Source organism: Vombatus ursinus, unplaced genomic scaffold, assembly GCF_900497805.2.
Source record: "Vombatus ursinus unplaced genomic scaffold, bare-nosed wombat genome assembly UNPS02001419.1, whole genome shotgun sequence".
Taxonomy (NCBI): Eukaryota; Metazoa; Chordata; class Mammalia; order Diprotodontia; family Vombatidae; genus Vombatus; species Vombatus ursinus.
Window position 1 is genome coordinate 18,357,036 of NW_020941197.1, and position 16,958 is coordinate 18,373,993.

General features: G+C 37.9%; 1 protein-coding gene across 1 annotated transcript in view; it reads right to left on the reverse strand.

Annotated features, from left to right (window-relative positions):
- MORC1 (MORC family CW-type zinc finger 1) overlaps nt 1-16,958 on the reverse strand; it is a 201,072-nt gene that overhangs the window by 65,599 nt on the left and 118,515 nt on the right. The window contains exons 18-19 of the mRNA XM_027867998.1: nt 5,387-5,455; nt 4,054-4,287 (exon numbers count right to left, since the gene is read on the reverse strand). Coding sequence (XP_027723799.1) covers nt 4,054-4,287; nt 5,387-5,455 — 303 coding nt within the window. The remainder of the gene's footprint in view (nt 1-4,053; nt 4,288-5,386; nt 5,456-16,958) is intronic.

A 16,958-nucleotide genomic window follows, 5' to 3' on the forward strand; every position in this document is an offset into this window, starting at 1 on the left:
CTCCATGACATCCTACTAATCCTAATTTCACTTTGCTTAGATTAATGCCACAATTAATTTTAATTTCTCTAACATGCTGTGGGGGTGAAGAGAGTGCCTGGAGTTACAGTCACTGACTAGAGAAGTAAAAAAAAAAAATCATCAGATGCTCCATAAATCAGATACTCTGCACAAAAGTCATTAAGGATCATAGGTATTTCAATTAAGATCTGGGTAAACTGAAGTTAATTTGTCAAATGACATTAAATAGTCTAACAATCACAAGTCTCATCTCACTTCCATATTTTCTAAAGTAAAAGATCTGTCTTTAGAGGAAATCTGCTGATAAATGTTTCAATGAGTATTTATTGATTTTTAAAATTCAATTTTATTTTATTTTCAGGTCTGCATTCCCTGTACCTCCCACCTCTGCCACTCCTTCCCTAGCCTCCCCCTCTCCCCAACTGAGAAAGCAAGAAAAACAAACTCCACCACAAGAATATATAATCAAACAAAACAAATTTCTACTCTGGCTATGTCCAAATAATATAAACATTTATGTACATAGCTCAATCTGCACTGAGTTCACTGCATTTTTAAAAACCATTTTTTCAATTAATGAAAATCTGATTTCTTTCCCCCCTCCCCTTTAAAAGTTAAAAAAAAAACCTTTTATTAAAAATTATAACTGGTCAAGCAAAACAAATTCTCACAATGGCCATGTCTAAAAATATGTTTCCATCTACCCTCTGAGTCCATCACCTCTCTGTCAGAAGGTGAGCAACATGTTTCAATATGAGTCCTCTGAAATTGTGGTTAGTCACTGTATTGATCACAATTCCTAAGTCTTAAAATTGTTTGCCTTTACAATTTTATTTCAACAAGCATTTATTAAATGTCTACTATATGCCAGGCACAGTGGAAAGTGATAGGAATACAAAGATTAAAAAAATAAAACAGGTCTTGCCCTCTATTAATTTAATATTTGCTTCTGTGGCATATACTATCTAAGCCTATACAGTTGAAGCATAGGATCAGCTGTTCTAAGACTTGGCCAGATTCTTAATTACTTTCCTTGCAGGTGTATCTTTTTTGGTAGTTTCATTCATTCTAGTTTATGACATGATTAAGCAAAAACAAACAAACAAATAAACAAAAAAATCCCAACTATTATCTCAACAATCCCTGACTTTGTATGAAAATCAAGCCTATATTAGGTGTGTTTATAATAATAGCAATCAGCTGATTTTCAGAAAAACACAGGGTCTTGCCCATTGCTAGTGCTCAACAAATATTTTTTGAAAGAATGACTGAACTTATATATTTGAAGGACTGCCACCTAAAAGAGGGATCAGATTTATTCTGCTTGGTTGTAGAAGGCAGAACTAGGAGCAGTTGGACAGAAGGCATGAAGAAGAAAATGATATGAAAAAATGTATGAGAAAACATCTTAACAATTAGAGCTATCTAAAAATGCAATGAACTTAGGGTCTACGACCTAATGAAAACACATCTTTTGTGGTATAAGAAATAATAAAAGAGATCGTTTCAGAGAAGCCTGGGAAGAGTTATATGAACTGATGTAGAAGAAAATGAGCAGGACCAGACCAGGAGAAAGCAATAATAAGAAGATGGTAAAGATGAACAACTTCTCAAAGACTTAATAATTCTGATCAATGCAATATCCAATCACAATTACTCATGATGAAACATGTCACTCACCTCCTGACAGAAAGGTAATGAACTCAACGTGTTGATTAAGACATACACATATTTTTGGACGTAGACAATGAACACTGTTCAACCACACATTTGTTATAATGATTTAGTTTCTATTTCTTTTTTTAAAGGGAAGGTATCAGAGGGAAAGAAGTTGGATTTTCTTTAACTAAAAAACAATTTTTTAAAAATGCAATGAAGGGCAGCTAGGTGGTGTAGTGAATAGAACACCAGCCCTGGAATCAGGAGGACCTGAGTTCAAATCTGGCCTCAGACACATGATACTCACTAGCTGTGTGACCTTGGGCAAGTCAATTAACCCTGATTTGCCTCACCAAAAAAAAAACAAAACACACCAATAAGAAAAAATGCAAGGGACTTTCTTGGGAGGTCACAGATTCCCCCTTACTTGAGGTCTTCAATCAAAGACAAGGTAACCACTTCTTTGAAGGGGTTACAGAGGGAATTTTAGTCCAGGTATATGTTTGTGGTCCCTTGCAACTCTTAAATACTATGATTTTTGAGATCCACTGGGGAAATAGGTTGGTAGGAAGAAATGACTTCCTAAGAAGGACCTTCAAACGAAAGTTGTCCTTCAAAATAATTACCCTAGGATAGCATAATTATACTTGCCAGGTACAATGCCTGGCACATAGTAAATGCTTAACAATACTTTTTAATTGATTGATTGATTAAACACTTTCCCAGCAATGATACTATTGCTCAAAATGTTTTATAGCTCCTTTCTGGGTACTGTAATTCCTCTTGAGCATCACATCTCACAGTTTTGTATCTTTCATTTCTATTTTGTGAAAGCTATTTGTGTATATGTCTTATAATAACAGTTCACCTTTGTCTAGCACTTAATGTCAATGAAGCATTTTCTTAAAAGAAAAAACAGATAAGGTGCTTGAGGTAAATAGTGTAATTACAGTTATCCCTTCCCCATGGCGACTTTCCCTATCATGGTTTTGATATATCACAAGTTGGAATAAGAAATTAAACAGGAATTACTGGGGAGTTTTCAGAAGCTGCAGAGGACACCTGAAGGCCAGCAGACCACACTGAGTCAAGATGAAATATTTAATCCAAATTTTACAGTAAGGTACTGTGAACACCCCATAAAAGAAAAAGAAGAAAATTCAGAAATCTTCTCTGGTACAAAGGGAGGGTCAAAACATTTTACAGAGATTTTCCAGATCTCAGGGGTGTCATGCCTCTCATTCCTGTGATGAGGAACGGATAACTATATCATTATACCCAGTTTATTGATCAGGTAACAAAGGCTCAAAGAAAACGGATGTTTTGTTCAAAGTCATACTGCTATTAAGTATCAGAGCTGGCACTCAAACTTAAGTCTTCTGCCTCTAAGATCACCCCTAACAGACCATAAGCTCTTTGAGGGATGGAACCACGTATCTTTGCTCTATGTGTACACAGCAGGCAGTCAATAATTCCTTGTCAAATCAATGGATTGCTTGCAGGACCTGTGTGGCATGTTCTTCTGAACAGCCTCTTTGGAAGCAAGTCTTCCTCCAACTGTGAACCAGACTTCGGCAAAAAGACAAAAGTCATTGAGGGTCGAGTCCGGTGGGTGATCAGTTAGGCTGGTTAATACCACATTGAGGAGACAAAGGTGTAAAGTAATTGAGTGATTTCCTTGTGCAGCTGATAAGCTGGCTTTGAAGGAAATTCCTAAAGAAGATTTCTAAAAAAGCAAAAGCACAGGCAGTACGGTTGCAATAGGTGTGCATTCTCTCAAAATGATTATTCATTCATTTGAATGTACAAATTCTGGTGACAAAAAAATTCAGTTTCATCACTTTTTAGTCCTACTTTATTAGCAATAGTATAATCCCCCTCTGCCTATAACTTTTTAGTTTGAGTAAATGGAAACCATGTAACATTTGGCCACAAACTTCTCTAAAGCATTCAATGCAAAACTCCAGAGTATGTAATGCTGCAAGTTTGCCATCTGTAATCATCTGGACTTTTCTTCTTTAAATAAATTATATCTAGAAAGACATTTCCTAGTCTGTCTAAGTTCAGGACATCTTTCACCTAGTGTGAGCTCTCCACCTACTCTGCTGAAAATAACAATCAGAACATTTTTTGCTTGTTTGTTTTGGGTTTTCTTTCTTTCTTTTTTGGGGGGGTGGGGGGTGAGAATTCAGAAAAATGAGAGAAATCAAGACCCTGGCTAGACATTACAGATCGCAATTTGTATTACATGGCTAGACAGCCTGGAGGAAAAAAACAAAACAGTTACAATGAAGTATAACTCTTGCCCAAATGCTACTTCAGGAACTAGTACCTCTTTACAAATTTTAAGAATGAAGAAATAAAATGCTCTACCTGGGAGTTCCCATTGGTCTTGGTATATTCCAAATGTCTTCTTGACTGCTTCACTTTCAATTTCTTCCTCACAGTTGTTTCTGGAATTTTACCCTCCAAAACATGACTTGAGGTTGAGCCTGACCTTGACCTCCTCCTTTTCTGGCTCAAATGGCTGCTCCAATCCACTGAGGATGAGCAGGTATCTCCTTCTGAAGAGTCTCTTTGAGGCACTGCCCTGGATTTTGCATATTCCTTAAATGACAATTAAAGTATCTGGTTCTCAAATTTGTAAAGTTGGAATTAGTTAGAAGAAACTCATCGGAAATCATTAATTTGAGATTCAGGGATGAGATTCTTTGCTTTGTACTTTGATAGCCCATCAAGAATGGGTTGAAGGAAATGGGAATTTTTTTTAAGCCTGGAGAAGAGAAGACTCAGGGAGCAGGTCAGACACCATAGCTGGCTTCAAATATTTGTATTTCACGCTGAAGAGGGACTAGATTTGTTCTACTTGTACCTGGGGCGTTAGAAATAAAAGCAAATGGTGGAAAGCGCAAAGAGACAAATTTAGGCTTGCTAGAAGGAAGAATCATCTTACACTTAGGACTGATCAAAAGACGGATGAACAAAGAAAAATGTATTCCTGATCCCTAAAAACTGGCTGATAGCCTTAACCTGGCTATCACCTCTCAGGGGCTCTGGAGAGGGGACTCTTGCTTACAAAAGGAATGGAAGAGATGATTTCCCTTCCAACTCTGGGATCCTGAGATATGTGTATCCCTGACATTCTCCATAAAAGTAGGAATTAAATGAATGTTAGTTAAATGAATTGGATAAGGTTGTTCTAACCCTGCTTTCTCTTCTGGACCGAATCTACCCTCCTTCTTTCTTAAAGGAGGAATTAGATGCATTAAAGAGAAATGTCAAAGGTAGATTAACAATTAACAGAAGTAGAACAGCAAAAAGGAGAGAGGGATATGGAGAGAAAGGTGGACAGCATTTTGTGCTCTTGGATTTCTGCATCTGCAATGATCACTAGAAGCTGCTCCTCTCAGAATGGGAATGGTATTTTGGACTGATAGAAAATTTCATATAAGCTTGCTAATTTATCTGGGGGAAAATGTCAATACAAGAGTTTTCAAGCATATTTCAGAAAAGCAATAATTAGGAAATAGGAACAGCAGCTATTTCTATTTCTGATTCCTGTGGTAACCTCCAGTGAGTCAATGAAATCTATTTGATGTTGCTGAACCTCATAAAACAGGATCAAATTTAATGTTAAATAATGCTTATGATCTCTTTATATATGAAGCATGATGCAAATACAAGTAATAAAGTTGAACTTGCTCACCTTTGGAGCTGAAGCTTGAGAGCTGGGGAGGAATTCTGTGGTCTTACTTGCTGGCACAGGGTGAGAGTTCTATAAGAAAACCAACAGTTGGACAAGTGTGAAAATAGAAGCATGTTTTCTTTGGCACTTCTATGTTCTCTGCTGTTAAAACATGGGAAACCCTTAAGACAACACAGAGCCATCAACCACTACTTTAATTTTAAATCTGCCACATTTGGTTTTGTGTTTATGGATGAAACCAATGGTTGTTGGTTTCACCATTCCAGGTAAAATGTCGGGAGGGAGCATGGCTCCATGAAAAAAGCGTCATCAGATTTAGAGTCAGAACTGAAGTCTAGTCTCAGTTCTGCCACTTACTATGTGTGTGTGTGACTATGGATTGGTCATTTAACCTCATTGGGCTCAGGTTCTTTCCCTGTAAAATGAGGGAGTTGTACTAGATGACCCAACATTTCCAAAAGAGAACTCATTATCATTTCATCCAAACCTATATCTCCTCCTAACTTCCTTTTCTGTTTGGGGGAGTACCATTTTTTCAGTCATCTTGGTTTACAGCCTCATAATCATAATAAACTCTTCATTCTCTCTCAACACATACTCTGCTTTGTCCCACCTTCCCTCTCCCATCTAATCATACTGATTGTATCTCTCCACCATCTACTCATAATCATTCTCTTCTCTCCACTCAAGGGGCCATCACACAAATTCAGGCTCTCATTACTTCTCACCTGACCTACCAGAATAGCTTCCTAATTGGTTCCTCTGACTCAAGTCTCTCCTCTCTTCATTTCACACTCTATATAACTGCCAAAATGATATTCCTCAAGTACAAGTCACAATGTCACTCCTCTATTTGACATTTAAGAGCCTTCATAATCTGGTCCCAGATTTATTACACATTATCTCCCTTCACTCACTCCAAAGTATGACCAAACCGGCCTACTTGCTGTCCCTCACACATGATATTATACCTATCCCCCCATGCTTAGAAGTCATTCCCATTTCACCTCTACCTCTAAGAATCTGAAGCTTCCTTCAAAGGGGTTGAGTAGTGAGTGGGATGTAAGGAAATGGGAATTGCAAGTACGGACAACTTTAGGACCTGGCAGTACAAGGGAGAAGAGATAAAGGATAATAAATTAAAGGGATTGCAGGGTCAAGTAGTGAAGTGTTTGATTAGGTGGTGGTTTTTTTCTTGAAGAATGGGGGAGATCAGGGAATATTTGCCAAGTTTGGAGGAGTGAGTAAATAAATAACTTGTTCTCCCTCCCTCCTCCCTTAAATTTTAGAAATGTTACTTTCATAGAAAAAAATTTGACAAATCTAAAAAGAATCACATATGAATTTACCAAAAACATTTATGAGAAAACAAAAAAAATCTTTCTAATATTAGCAAAATCATTCAATAAGCCAAATATCTCTCTGAAAGTATGGCACATCCAGCACCATACACTGATATGACTGACGAGGGACAAAAACTATCATTGAAGGAACCCGAAGAACTTCGTTGTAAAACACATCCCATGATAGCTGATTTGAATAGTACCTCAACCTCCTTTAATTTTCTTTCCTTTCCTGGATGCTTTTCAAGTGTAGGTATACGTCTTCAATGCTATATTTTCACAGTGGTAATGGTAAAGATGTGCTTAAGGAGTGTTAAACTTCTTTGCCTATCTCTCACCTTCAGTAGAAGGGAAAAAAATGATGAGGAAAGCAAGGAAGAGAGAAAAAAGAAAAGCAAGACCAAAGCAAAACAGTAAGAAAGCAAGATTAGAGAAGATGGCTCAGGAAAGAACCCTTTATATAACCAGAGTCACCATAGTATAAAATCTTATAGTTGGAAAAGACCTTCAGAGTCATGTAGCCCAACTTACCATCTTAGGCAAAAATGGCCTCCGCTAAATTCTCTCTCTGCCATTCTTTATCACAGAGTTGTTAACTCGTTATCTCAAAAATAATAATAGCTGGCACTTATATAGCACTTGATGGTTTGAAAAGCACTTCATAAATATTATCTCATTATTTCACAAGATAGATGGAGTAGAAAAGATACTGGACCACAGCAATGATGAAACCTAGTTTTGAGTCTGTACTTAGAACTAACTTGTATGACCATAGGCAAATCACAAGTTATTTGAGCCTCAGTTTTTTTCATCTGTAGAACAAGGAAGACTGATTACAGCAGAGATTTAGGGCCAGAAGGTACTTTAGAGTCCATTTGGTTGAACTCTCACTTTTCAGATGAGGAAGAAGATGAAGTCCAGGTAATAAATAGCCCAAGGTCACATAGGTAGAAAGTGGTAGAGGTGGGATTTTAACCTGAGGCTTGTGACTATATCCAGGACTCTTCTCACTGTCCTAGATCATGTCTAAGTGGCACAGTGGATAGAGTGCCCAGCCTGGAGTCAGGAAGACTCATTTTCTTGAGTTCGCAAGTCACTTAACCAATCTGTAAAATAAGCTAGAAAAGAAAATGGCAAACCAGTATTTCTTAAGAAGGAAATGGTAAACCACTCCAGTATTTTTGCCAAGAAAACTCAAATGGGGTCATGTACTTGGACAACACTGAAATGACTGAATAACAACAACAAAAAGATCATGTTTACTAAGGTACCGTCTAGCCCTAACAATCTGTATAAACTCATTCCATGCTGTTGCACAGTGACTCTTTCGGGTACACATACTTAATCACTTCATGGACAAACTATTTTGTACATATCAAAGGTAAATGAGCTTGTCTTATGCTAAAAACTTACCCATTCACAAAAAAATGATTTGTCTTTCCTCAGTGATGCACAAATAGGAAAATAAAGAACCATCTACTAGATTTACTACTGGCATGCACTGTTATAGCCTCAAGCAATTAGTCTAGAAGACTACAGATACATTTTATCTCCATCATGAAGGCAAACAAAAGTTACCAGGTCTGATCAACCCAATAAAAGGAAAAGCACATCAGAATGGAGAGGTGGCTTTTTTCTGCCTAAAATGTAGTTCTTGAGAAATCTGGCTTGGCCCTTTTCCTCTTACAGAGAAACATGTTTACAAAAACGTATGTTACAGAGATGCAAATTTTTGCTAACATAGGCATAAAGAAAATGAGTCAGAAGTCCCTATGCAGATTATTATTTTGCAGAACTTTGCAGGGACTTTCTGGTCAACCTATTTTTAATTTTATTTTTAGCAGTTAATAGTTTATGGCAATTTACTTTTAGCTATTCCTTTATTTAAGTTCCTTGTGTGCAGTTTCTACTTTGAAAACTCACTACAAAAATCTGTGGTTCAAATCTCATCTCTGACACTACCTGGTGTGACTTTGTGCGAGTCATTTAACCTCTGCAGGCCTGTTTCCTCATCTGTAAGATAAGAGATTTGGACTAGATAGCTTCTGAGGTCTCTTGTAACTCTAATTCTATGATCCTATGCTTTCTGTGAAATGTGGATTTGGTCATTGTGATTATTCTACTAATCTGGTTACCACTTTCCTCCAAACAGTATCTTCACTTCCATTCCAGTTTTTTAAAAAGCACCTTTCTCTTTCTTATAGTCTCTATCTTATTTATCAACCTCAGAATTACAGTTTTGCCCAAGAACTATCCCACTGGGCAGCTAGTGGGTGCAGTGGATAGAACACTGGGCCTTTAGTCAGGAAGACTCATCTTTCTGAGTTCAAATCTGGCCTCAGACACTTATTAGCTGTGTGACCCTGGTTAAGTCACCTAACCATGTTTGCCTATTTCCTCATCTGTAAAATGGGTTGGAGAAGAAAATGGCAAACCATTCCAGTATCTCTGCCAAGAAAACCCCAAATGGGGTCATGAAGAGTCAGATACAACTTCAACAACTGAACAATAATAAAAAATATCTCACTAGAACGGTGATGGGGAACACGTGGCATTCACATGTAGCCCTCTAGGTCCTCAAGTGCGGCCCTTTGAATGAATTCAAACTTCACAGAACAATTGTGAACTTTGGGTTTAGTCAAAGGGCCACACTTGAGGACCTAGAAGGGTCACATGTGGCCTCAAGACTGCAGGTTCCCGCAGTGGAAGATTTGTTAACACCAAAACAAGTTTGCTACTTATTCTTAATTGATACTTCTGACCACCCCCTTTAGGGATCCTGCCCATTCACTGTTTTTACAATTACTTTACATCTTGGGAAAATTCTCTAAATCATAGGCTGGATCTTCATAGTATTGTGTAATGAACACAGGCCGGTTATCAAAAAATGGTTTAAATCCCAAATCTGCCACTTGCTGCCCATAAAGCCTGAAACAAGTACCTTAACCTTTGAGAGCCTTGGTTTTATCTTCTGTTAAATGAGATAGTTGAACTAGACAACCTCTGTTTTGTTCTAGCTCAGTTATCCTGTAATTATTTGAGTTACAGAAGGTCCCCAGAATAGGTGAGACAGGCTGATCTCCTGTCTCAGATATTTACTAGTAGTATAACTCAGGGCAAATCACTTGTTTCTGCCTCAGTTTCCTCATCTGTAACCCAGGGATGATAACAATACTACCTTACAGGATTATGGGGAGGATAACACATAGAAAATGTTTTATAAATCTTAAAATGCTATAGAAATGTGATCTATTATCAGGGCTGGATTGGCAAATGTAAGTTATTGGGGGGAAAATGCATCCATACTCACTTTTAATCTGTGTTACTAACACTGTGTTATTAGGAACTGAGGTGGAAACATGCACACTAAAAATCTAGCAGGTTTGGTGAGCCAGTTAGAGTTGGCTCCAGCAAACATCTGCCTATTATTATTATTATTATTATTATTATTATTATAATTATTATTATAGTGGACATCTAGGCTTAAGCCAGAAAACAAATGGAATTTCTCTGTTCTTCCCATTCTGAACTCCAAGTAATTTCATCTACTCTGGAGCCATTTTTCAATGCTCATAAAGATCAGGAGGTTTTGTTACTTGCTTCAATTGTCTGTCCAATTCACAGAGAATAAAAAATTTGACCTTAGTGATTTCTTAGGTAGCTTTTTTGTAGACAAAGAAACTGAGTCTCAGAGAAATGATTTGGACAAGATCATAGAGTCAGGGGAGAGATCTGAACTTGTACTTTCCTGACTTGAGGTTTAATATATTAGCTGTTGTACACAATTCTGCCTCTCCCATTAAAATAACAATAGTAGTTGTATAATTTGTATAATGCTTTATGGTCATGAAGAGTGCTCCACTTCTAATTACAGTGTAGAAGTAGCCTGTCTCCCCCTTTAGCTCTTATGTCCATGTTGGTGCCTGCCAACCAGATCCTCCATGTTGTTTTGGGAGACCCTAGTCTGAAACTGGGAATCTCAATTGAAAGTAAGGTCTGAGGAAAGCATTATAGAAAGAGTTTTGGATTAGCAATCAGGCAACCTAAGCTCTAGAGTAAGTTCTATCGAATAGTTTTTGAGGCTGAGAGAAATTCATTTAAATCCTCTATTTCAGTTTCCTTATCTGTAAAATGGGGATAATGATACTAATCAGGCAGGATTGTTTTAGTATTTATAATATGCATTATGTCATTGTTTATGGAAATCATAGAGGGTTATTTAGGAATGAGAAAAGAGCAGTAACCTTTTATTACTGAAAAAATACATGACAATCAAAGGAAGGACATAAGTATATATAGAACTATATATGTGTATATTATTATATCTGTGAATAACTATAAAATTTGTATAATTATAGCTATATATGTATATAATCATATGTGTGCATAACTATATATGTATGTATAACTATTTATGTGTATAGTTATGTGTATAACTATATATGTAGTTCTACAGATACACATATAGTCTTTTACTTGATTGTCATATTTTTTCTGTGATAAAAGATTATTGTTCTTTACTCACTCCTAAAGAACTCTCCATAATACCCATAATCATATGATACATGTTATAAATACTATATGTGTATAACTCTATAAAGCTATATAATTATGTGTATATATATTATATATACATATATCTCAGTATACATATACATAGGCAATAAAGATTTATTAAATATTTACTATGTGCTAGGCATTGTATTAAGTGCTGATATAAAGAAAGGCAAAAAATAATCCCTGCCTTCAAGGAGATTACAATCTAATGGGGGAGACAACATGAAATCAATTATGTACAAACAAGCTAAACAGAGGATGAATTGGAGATAATCAATAGAGGGAAGGTGTTAGACTTTAAGGGGATAGAAAAAGCCTTCCTGTAGAAGGAGGGATTTTAGCTGGGACTTGAAGGAAGCCAAGGAAGCATTCCAGGCACGCCAGTGAAAATATCCAAGGCTGGGAGATGGAATGTGTTGTTTGAGGAAGAGTAAGGCACCAGTGTCACTGCATCACAGAGTACATGAAGGGGTAGAGAAGTGGTGTAGTAAGGAGGGCAGGTTTTGAAGAGCATATGTATGTATGAGTATGTATGCACATATGTATGTGTATATATATATATGCACATATGTATGTGTGTATATGTATGCATATATGAAATAAGAAATAATATGAAAAAGTTTTATAGAGATGATGATAACAAAGTATTTATGTAGACAAATAATTTCACAGAGCGAGACATAAGTTTATAAATAACAAAACAGTAACAGTTCACATTTATTTGTTTATATGACCCTTTAAGGTTTCCAAAATGCTTGACATTTTCTCATTTGATCTAGCCTTATCCCCCCTTCCTTTGTTGGCTAAGAAAAGCAGAAGACTAGAGTGGGACGTGGGAGGAAAGTGAAGGGGTGAGTCAGGAAATTTGGGTCCCGATCATGATTCTACCAACTAGCTGTGGGACCTAGATCCAGTCTTTTCACCTCTGGATCTCAGTTTCTTCATCTGTATAATGAGGGTATATTATCTCAAGGGCTCCTTCCAGCTTTAACAGTCTGTGAATCTATGAATCACATGGAATGACAGTTAAAGGCATAAAGGAGCTGCCTCCTTGTGATGAAGACAATACTGGACAAACAGCTCGGATTTTCCCAGAAGAGATGGGTGAGAAAATAACTTGGGCAGTGGAGTCAAGCAGTATTTATCAAACTATCTAGTATGTGCCCAGTCCTGTAGTTGGCATTATGAGGGGTTCAGAATGTAGAAGTAAAAGGCAAAGTACCCTTCCTAGATCATAGATTTTGAGCTGGCAGATATCATAGAGGTCATAGGACAGATATAAAGCCAGAAAGGACCTCCAAGGCTCAGAAAGTTTAAGTGACTTGCCCAAATTCAAACAAATGTAATTATTAGGGTAGATATGAATGCATGTCCTCTGACTCCACAGCCAGGGATCTTTCTGCTGTTATCATGCTGCTTCTTCAAGGAGTCTATAATCTGTGCACAGAAGTACTTCCTTCTCCACTATTCTTTCTCTGATATGCTATGGGCACAAGATCCACAAGTGTGAATCTATTATGTATAATTCCTTCTGAAGAAGCAACGCATCATTATAGAGAAACAGGGATCTCTGTAGCAGGAGTAATAAAGCAAGATATTTCAACTACACTGTATATAATAGCCTCTTGTTAGACACGGCCCTTTTGCTGTCATAAATTCTAGATTGTGGCAGCGTATGCAAGAAGGCTGTGAAATGCATTCAATACAGAAATAGATCTTCGCCATCTTAGACATCTAAAGTCTCAGAATCATACACTGGCTGCACATTAAAAAGATTAAACCCTAAATGAGAAAATGTGTGTACTTGCCTCATCACTAAGCTAGCCTCAGACATGCCATGCCAATTTGGGAAATGCTACTAAAATTTCAGCAAGCCCTCTTTCTACTCTACTCTTTATAGCCAAACAATCTACTTGGGAATTGCCAGATTACACTGTTTCATTTTGTATGGGTACATCAGTGTTGCAGAGAATGGTAAGTTAACATTTCAGCTCCTTTTCATATTCTAGAGTCTTTTTTTTTTTGCTCATTCTCCAGACTATGAAAAAGTTAAATGAGATTCACACATAATCACTACAATCCTGTCCAAGTTCCATACATCATTTGGATCAAATAAGAGAATATATTACATCCTAATGATTTGTCCAGAATTTGATAGATTTGACCTTCACTAATAAAACACACACACACACACACACACACACACACACTCTAAATATTCATTTGCAAATGGTGTTAAGGATAAAAACCATGTTGTATTAACCTGTGTATGCCACACTGACCACAATTCCATGCCCATATTAGATGTTACTTGATTCTACCATCCCCAGAGATAGCAATTTTCCTATCTCTCTCCTCCCTTTCAAGATTCTATTATATTGTTTGTCCTTTGTTTTTAAAGAGGACCAATGACACCATGAGGTGATAAATAATTTAAGTGAGGCGGAGTTTCACAAAGTTGTCAGCCTCACACTCTCTTCTACACTCATCAAATTCCAGGGCAACACAAAAGTCAGGAGGACTGGCAACGGCCCAGGATGCAGTGGATGACCTTGGCTTCTTTGATGTCTGACAAGGCCTAAGCGTTCCGCAGTGCCTGCTTCAGCCACTTGCATGACCATTGGAACAAATTGTTCTCATCCATCCATTCCACCAGGGTAAGTCTTTACATGCTTGGGGTAGCCTGTCTGCCAAAACAGTTCATCAAAGTGGGGCCTCTGCACATGCTACTGCTTCTCGGAGCCACAGTTGAGAAGTGGATGACTGGTTGGATACCAAAGGTGAATGAGAAGGCCTGAAAAGGGCTCAACAGCCCCCACACCAGAAGTGCTAGTCCTCCCTTAATACTTCAACTCCTTAAGAAGGTCTTCCACAAACATTTTTTCCACTTTCCTTTTTCTTACTCTCTTCTCTACAGTCTGGCTTCTGAACCTCATCATTTGACTGAAACTACTCTCTCCAAAGTTACAATGATCTCTTAATTACCAAATCTAATGGCTTTTTCTCAATCCTCCTTCTTGACCTCTGCCACTGTCAATCACCCTCTTCTCTTTAGGCTTTAATTCCCCTTCTCTCTTGGCTCTCCTACCTGTCTGACCTCTTCTCAGTCTCCTTTGCTAGATGTTCATTCATGCTGTGCCTGTTACCTGTGAGTGGCTCCCAAGGCTCTGTCCTGGGCCGTTTTCTCTTCTCCCTCTGTATTATTTCATTTGGTGATCTCATCAGCTCCCATAAATTCAACTATCATTTCAATGCAGATGATTCTCATATCTTTTTGTCCAACCCTAATTTCTCTACAAACCCCCAGTCTCATATCTCCAAATGCCTATGGGAAATCTCAAATTGGTTGTCTCATAGTCGTCTTTAACTGAACATGTCCAAAACTTAACTCAATATCTTTCTCATAAAACCCTCCCTTCTGTTTAACTTCCCTGCTATTATCAAGAGCACTGCTATCCTTCCCAGTCACCCAGGCTTGTGACCCAAGCTTTATCTTTAACTACTCACTCCCTCTTACTCTTCTCATCCCCATACCCAAACTGTTGTCAAGTCCTTTCAAATCTACTTTTTCAGTGTCTCTGGTGTGTTCTCCCACCTCTTTTCTGACACTGACACCAGTCAGGACCTACTGATGTAAGTCCTCCAACTTATGACTGGACTTTTGCAACAGTATTCCAGTTGGAGCAGAGGTTCCCAAAGCGGTTGATAACACCCTCTGGGGGGTGCTGGAATGATCCAGGGGGCAGTGGTAATGTCAGATGTAACTGGGGGGCATTGAATAAAAATAATGGGATGGTGGAAGCATAAGGAAAGAAGAGAAGAGGAGAAAATTTTGAAAAATCGTTCGTATGTGTTTCATCTGTTGTGTAACAGAGTTAAAGTAGTAGTGATTATATTATTTTCCAAATAAATAAACAAAATGCAAGTTATATCCAATCACAAGTCCACCAACTGGCCTTAACAAGCAAGTGTTGGCAGGCAAGCATGTAGTAGTACACTGTCGGGAAGTCCAGCATGCATCAGCAGGAATATGTGCATGTAATGACTTGTTTACAATATAATACTATGTGGTTACATGATGCAATATTGCACCATAAAAATTTCAATACAGAAAAATCCCACAAATTTACAATAAATTGTTAAATTTGTGTCATTTGGAGGTAGGTAGGTGGCGCAGTGGATAGAGCACCAGCCCTGGAGTTAGGGGGACCGAGTTCAAATCTGGCCTCAAGACACTTGACACTTACTAGCAGTGTGACCCTGGGCAAGTCACTTAACCCCAATGCCTAGCCAAAAAAAAAAGATGTGTCATTTTAAAAAATATATGTATATATTTCTTAAGTTTGGGAACCTCTGGGTTAGAATCTCTGTTTCTGGTCTCTCTCTGCCTCTGGCTCATTCTCTATTCAGCTGCTAAAGTAATCTTCCTAACTCTAGTCTGACCATGTCACTCCTCTATTCATTAAATTCTAGTGGCTTTCTCTATTGCCTCCAGGATCAGATATAAAATCCTTTGTTTGGCTTTTAAAGTCTTTTGCAGCCTTTCCACTCCTCTTACACCTCTCTCCTGCCCTTTACTTGTGTCTTTGCTGTTTCTCACACTAGGTACTCCGTTTCCCAACACTACATTTCTACAGGTTGCCTTGCACGCCTGGAATTCTTTCTCACCTTACCTTTGCCTGCTGGTTTCCCTCAAGTCCCAACTAAAAGCCCACCTTCCACAGAAAGCCTGTCCTAATCCCTCTGGATTCTAGTGCCTTCACTCTAATTATTTACTATTTTTCCTGTATGTAGTGGCTTGTACGGATTTATTTGCTTGTTATTGTCTCCCTCCTCAGACTGTAAGTTTCTTGAGGGAAGAGACTATTTTTGCCTTTCCCTGTAGCCTCAGCACCATAGCACAGTGCTTGGCACATAGGAGGTACTTAATAAATGCTATTGATGACTTAATCAGAGTGTTTCACATTGAACTGAATTACATACATTAATTTTACCAGATACTGATGCAAACAGATCCATAATTCTAAGACACACATACGTGTACATATACACATGTGTATATATATGTATGTATGTACAGCAGAGCATCCCAGTTGTTAGTGGCCCCCCTGAATTCCTGAAGTTATTTTTTATCTCATTTGCATATATTACATACTCCTTTATCTATATGTTAAATGTACACTTTAGCAGAATACAGGCTCTTGAGGGCCCAGTCTATTTCACTTTTGCCTTTTAAGTTCTGCATCTAGAGCAGTTAAAGTAAATGAGCACCTAGTTGGTCCTTAATGATGCTTGTTAAAAAGTAGATAGCCATCTTTTGGTGAAGGGTAAAGGCCTGAACAACAGTTGCAAATCTTTTGGTAAATGGCAAAACAAATTGTGGTAGATGAATAAAATGGAATGTTCCTCCACCGTAAGAAACAAATGAAGATGAAGAATTGAGTGAAGCATGGCATGGTAGGGGCAACATCTACTCTAGGCCTTGCTGTTGTTCAGTTATTCAGTCACAACCAACTCTTTGTGACCCTGTGGGCCATAGCATGCCAATACTACCGAAGAGGTTTTCTTGGTAAATATACTGGTGTGGTTTGCTATTTCATTCTCCAGTGGATTAAGGCAAACAGGGTTAAGTGACTTGGCCAGGGTCTCACAGTAAGCATTTGAGGTTGGAT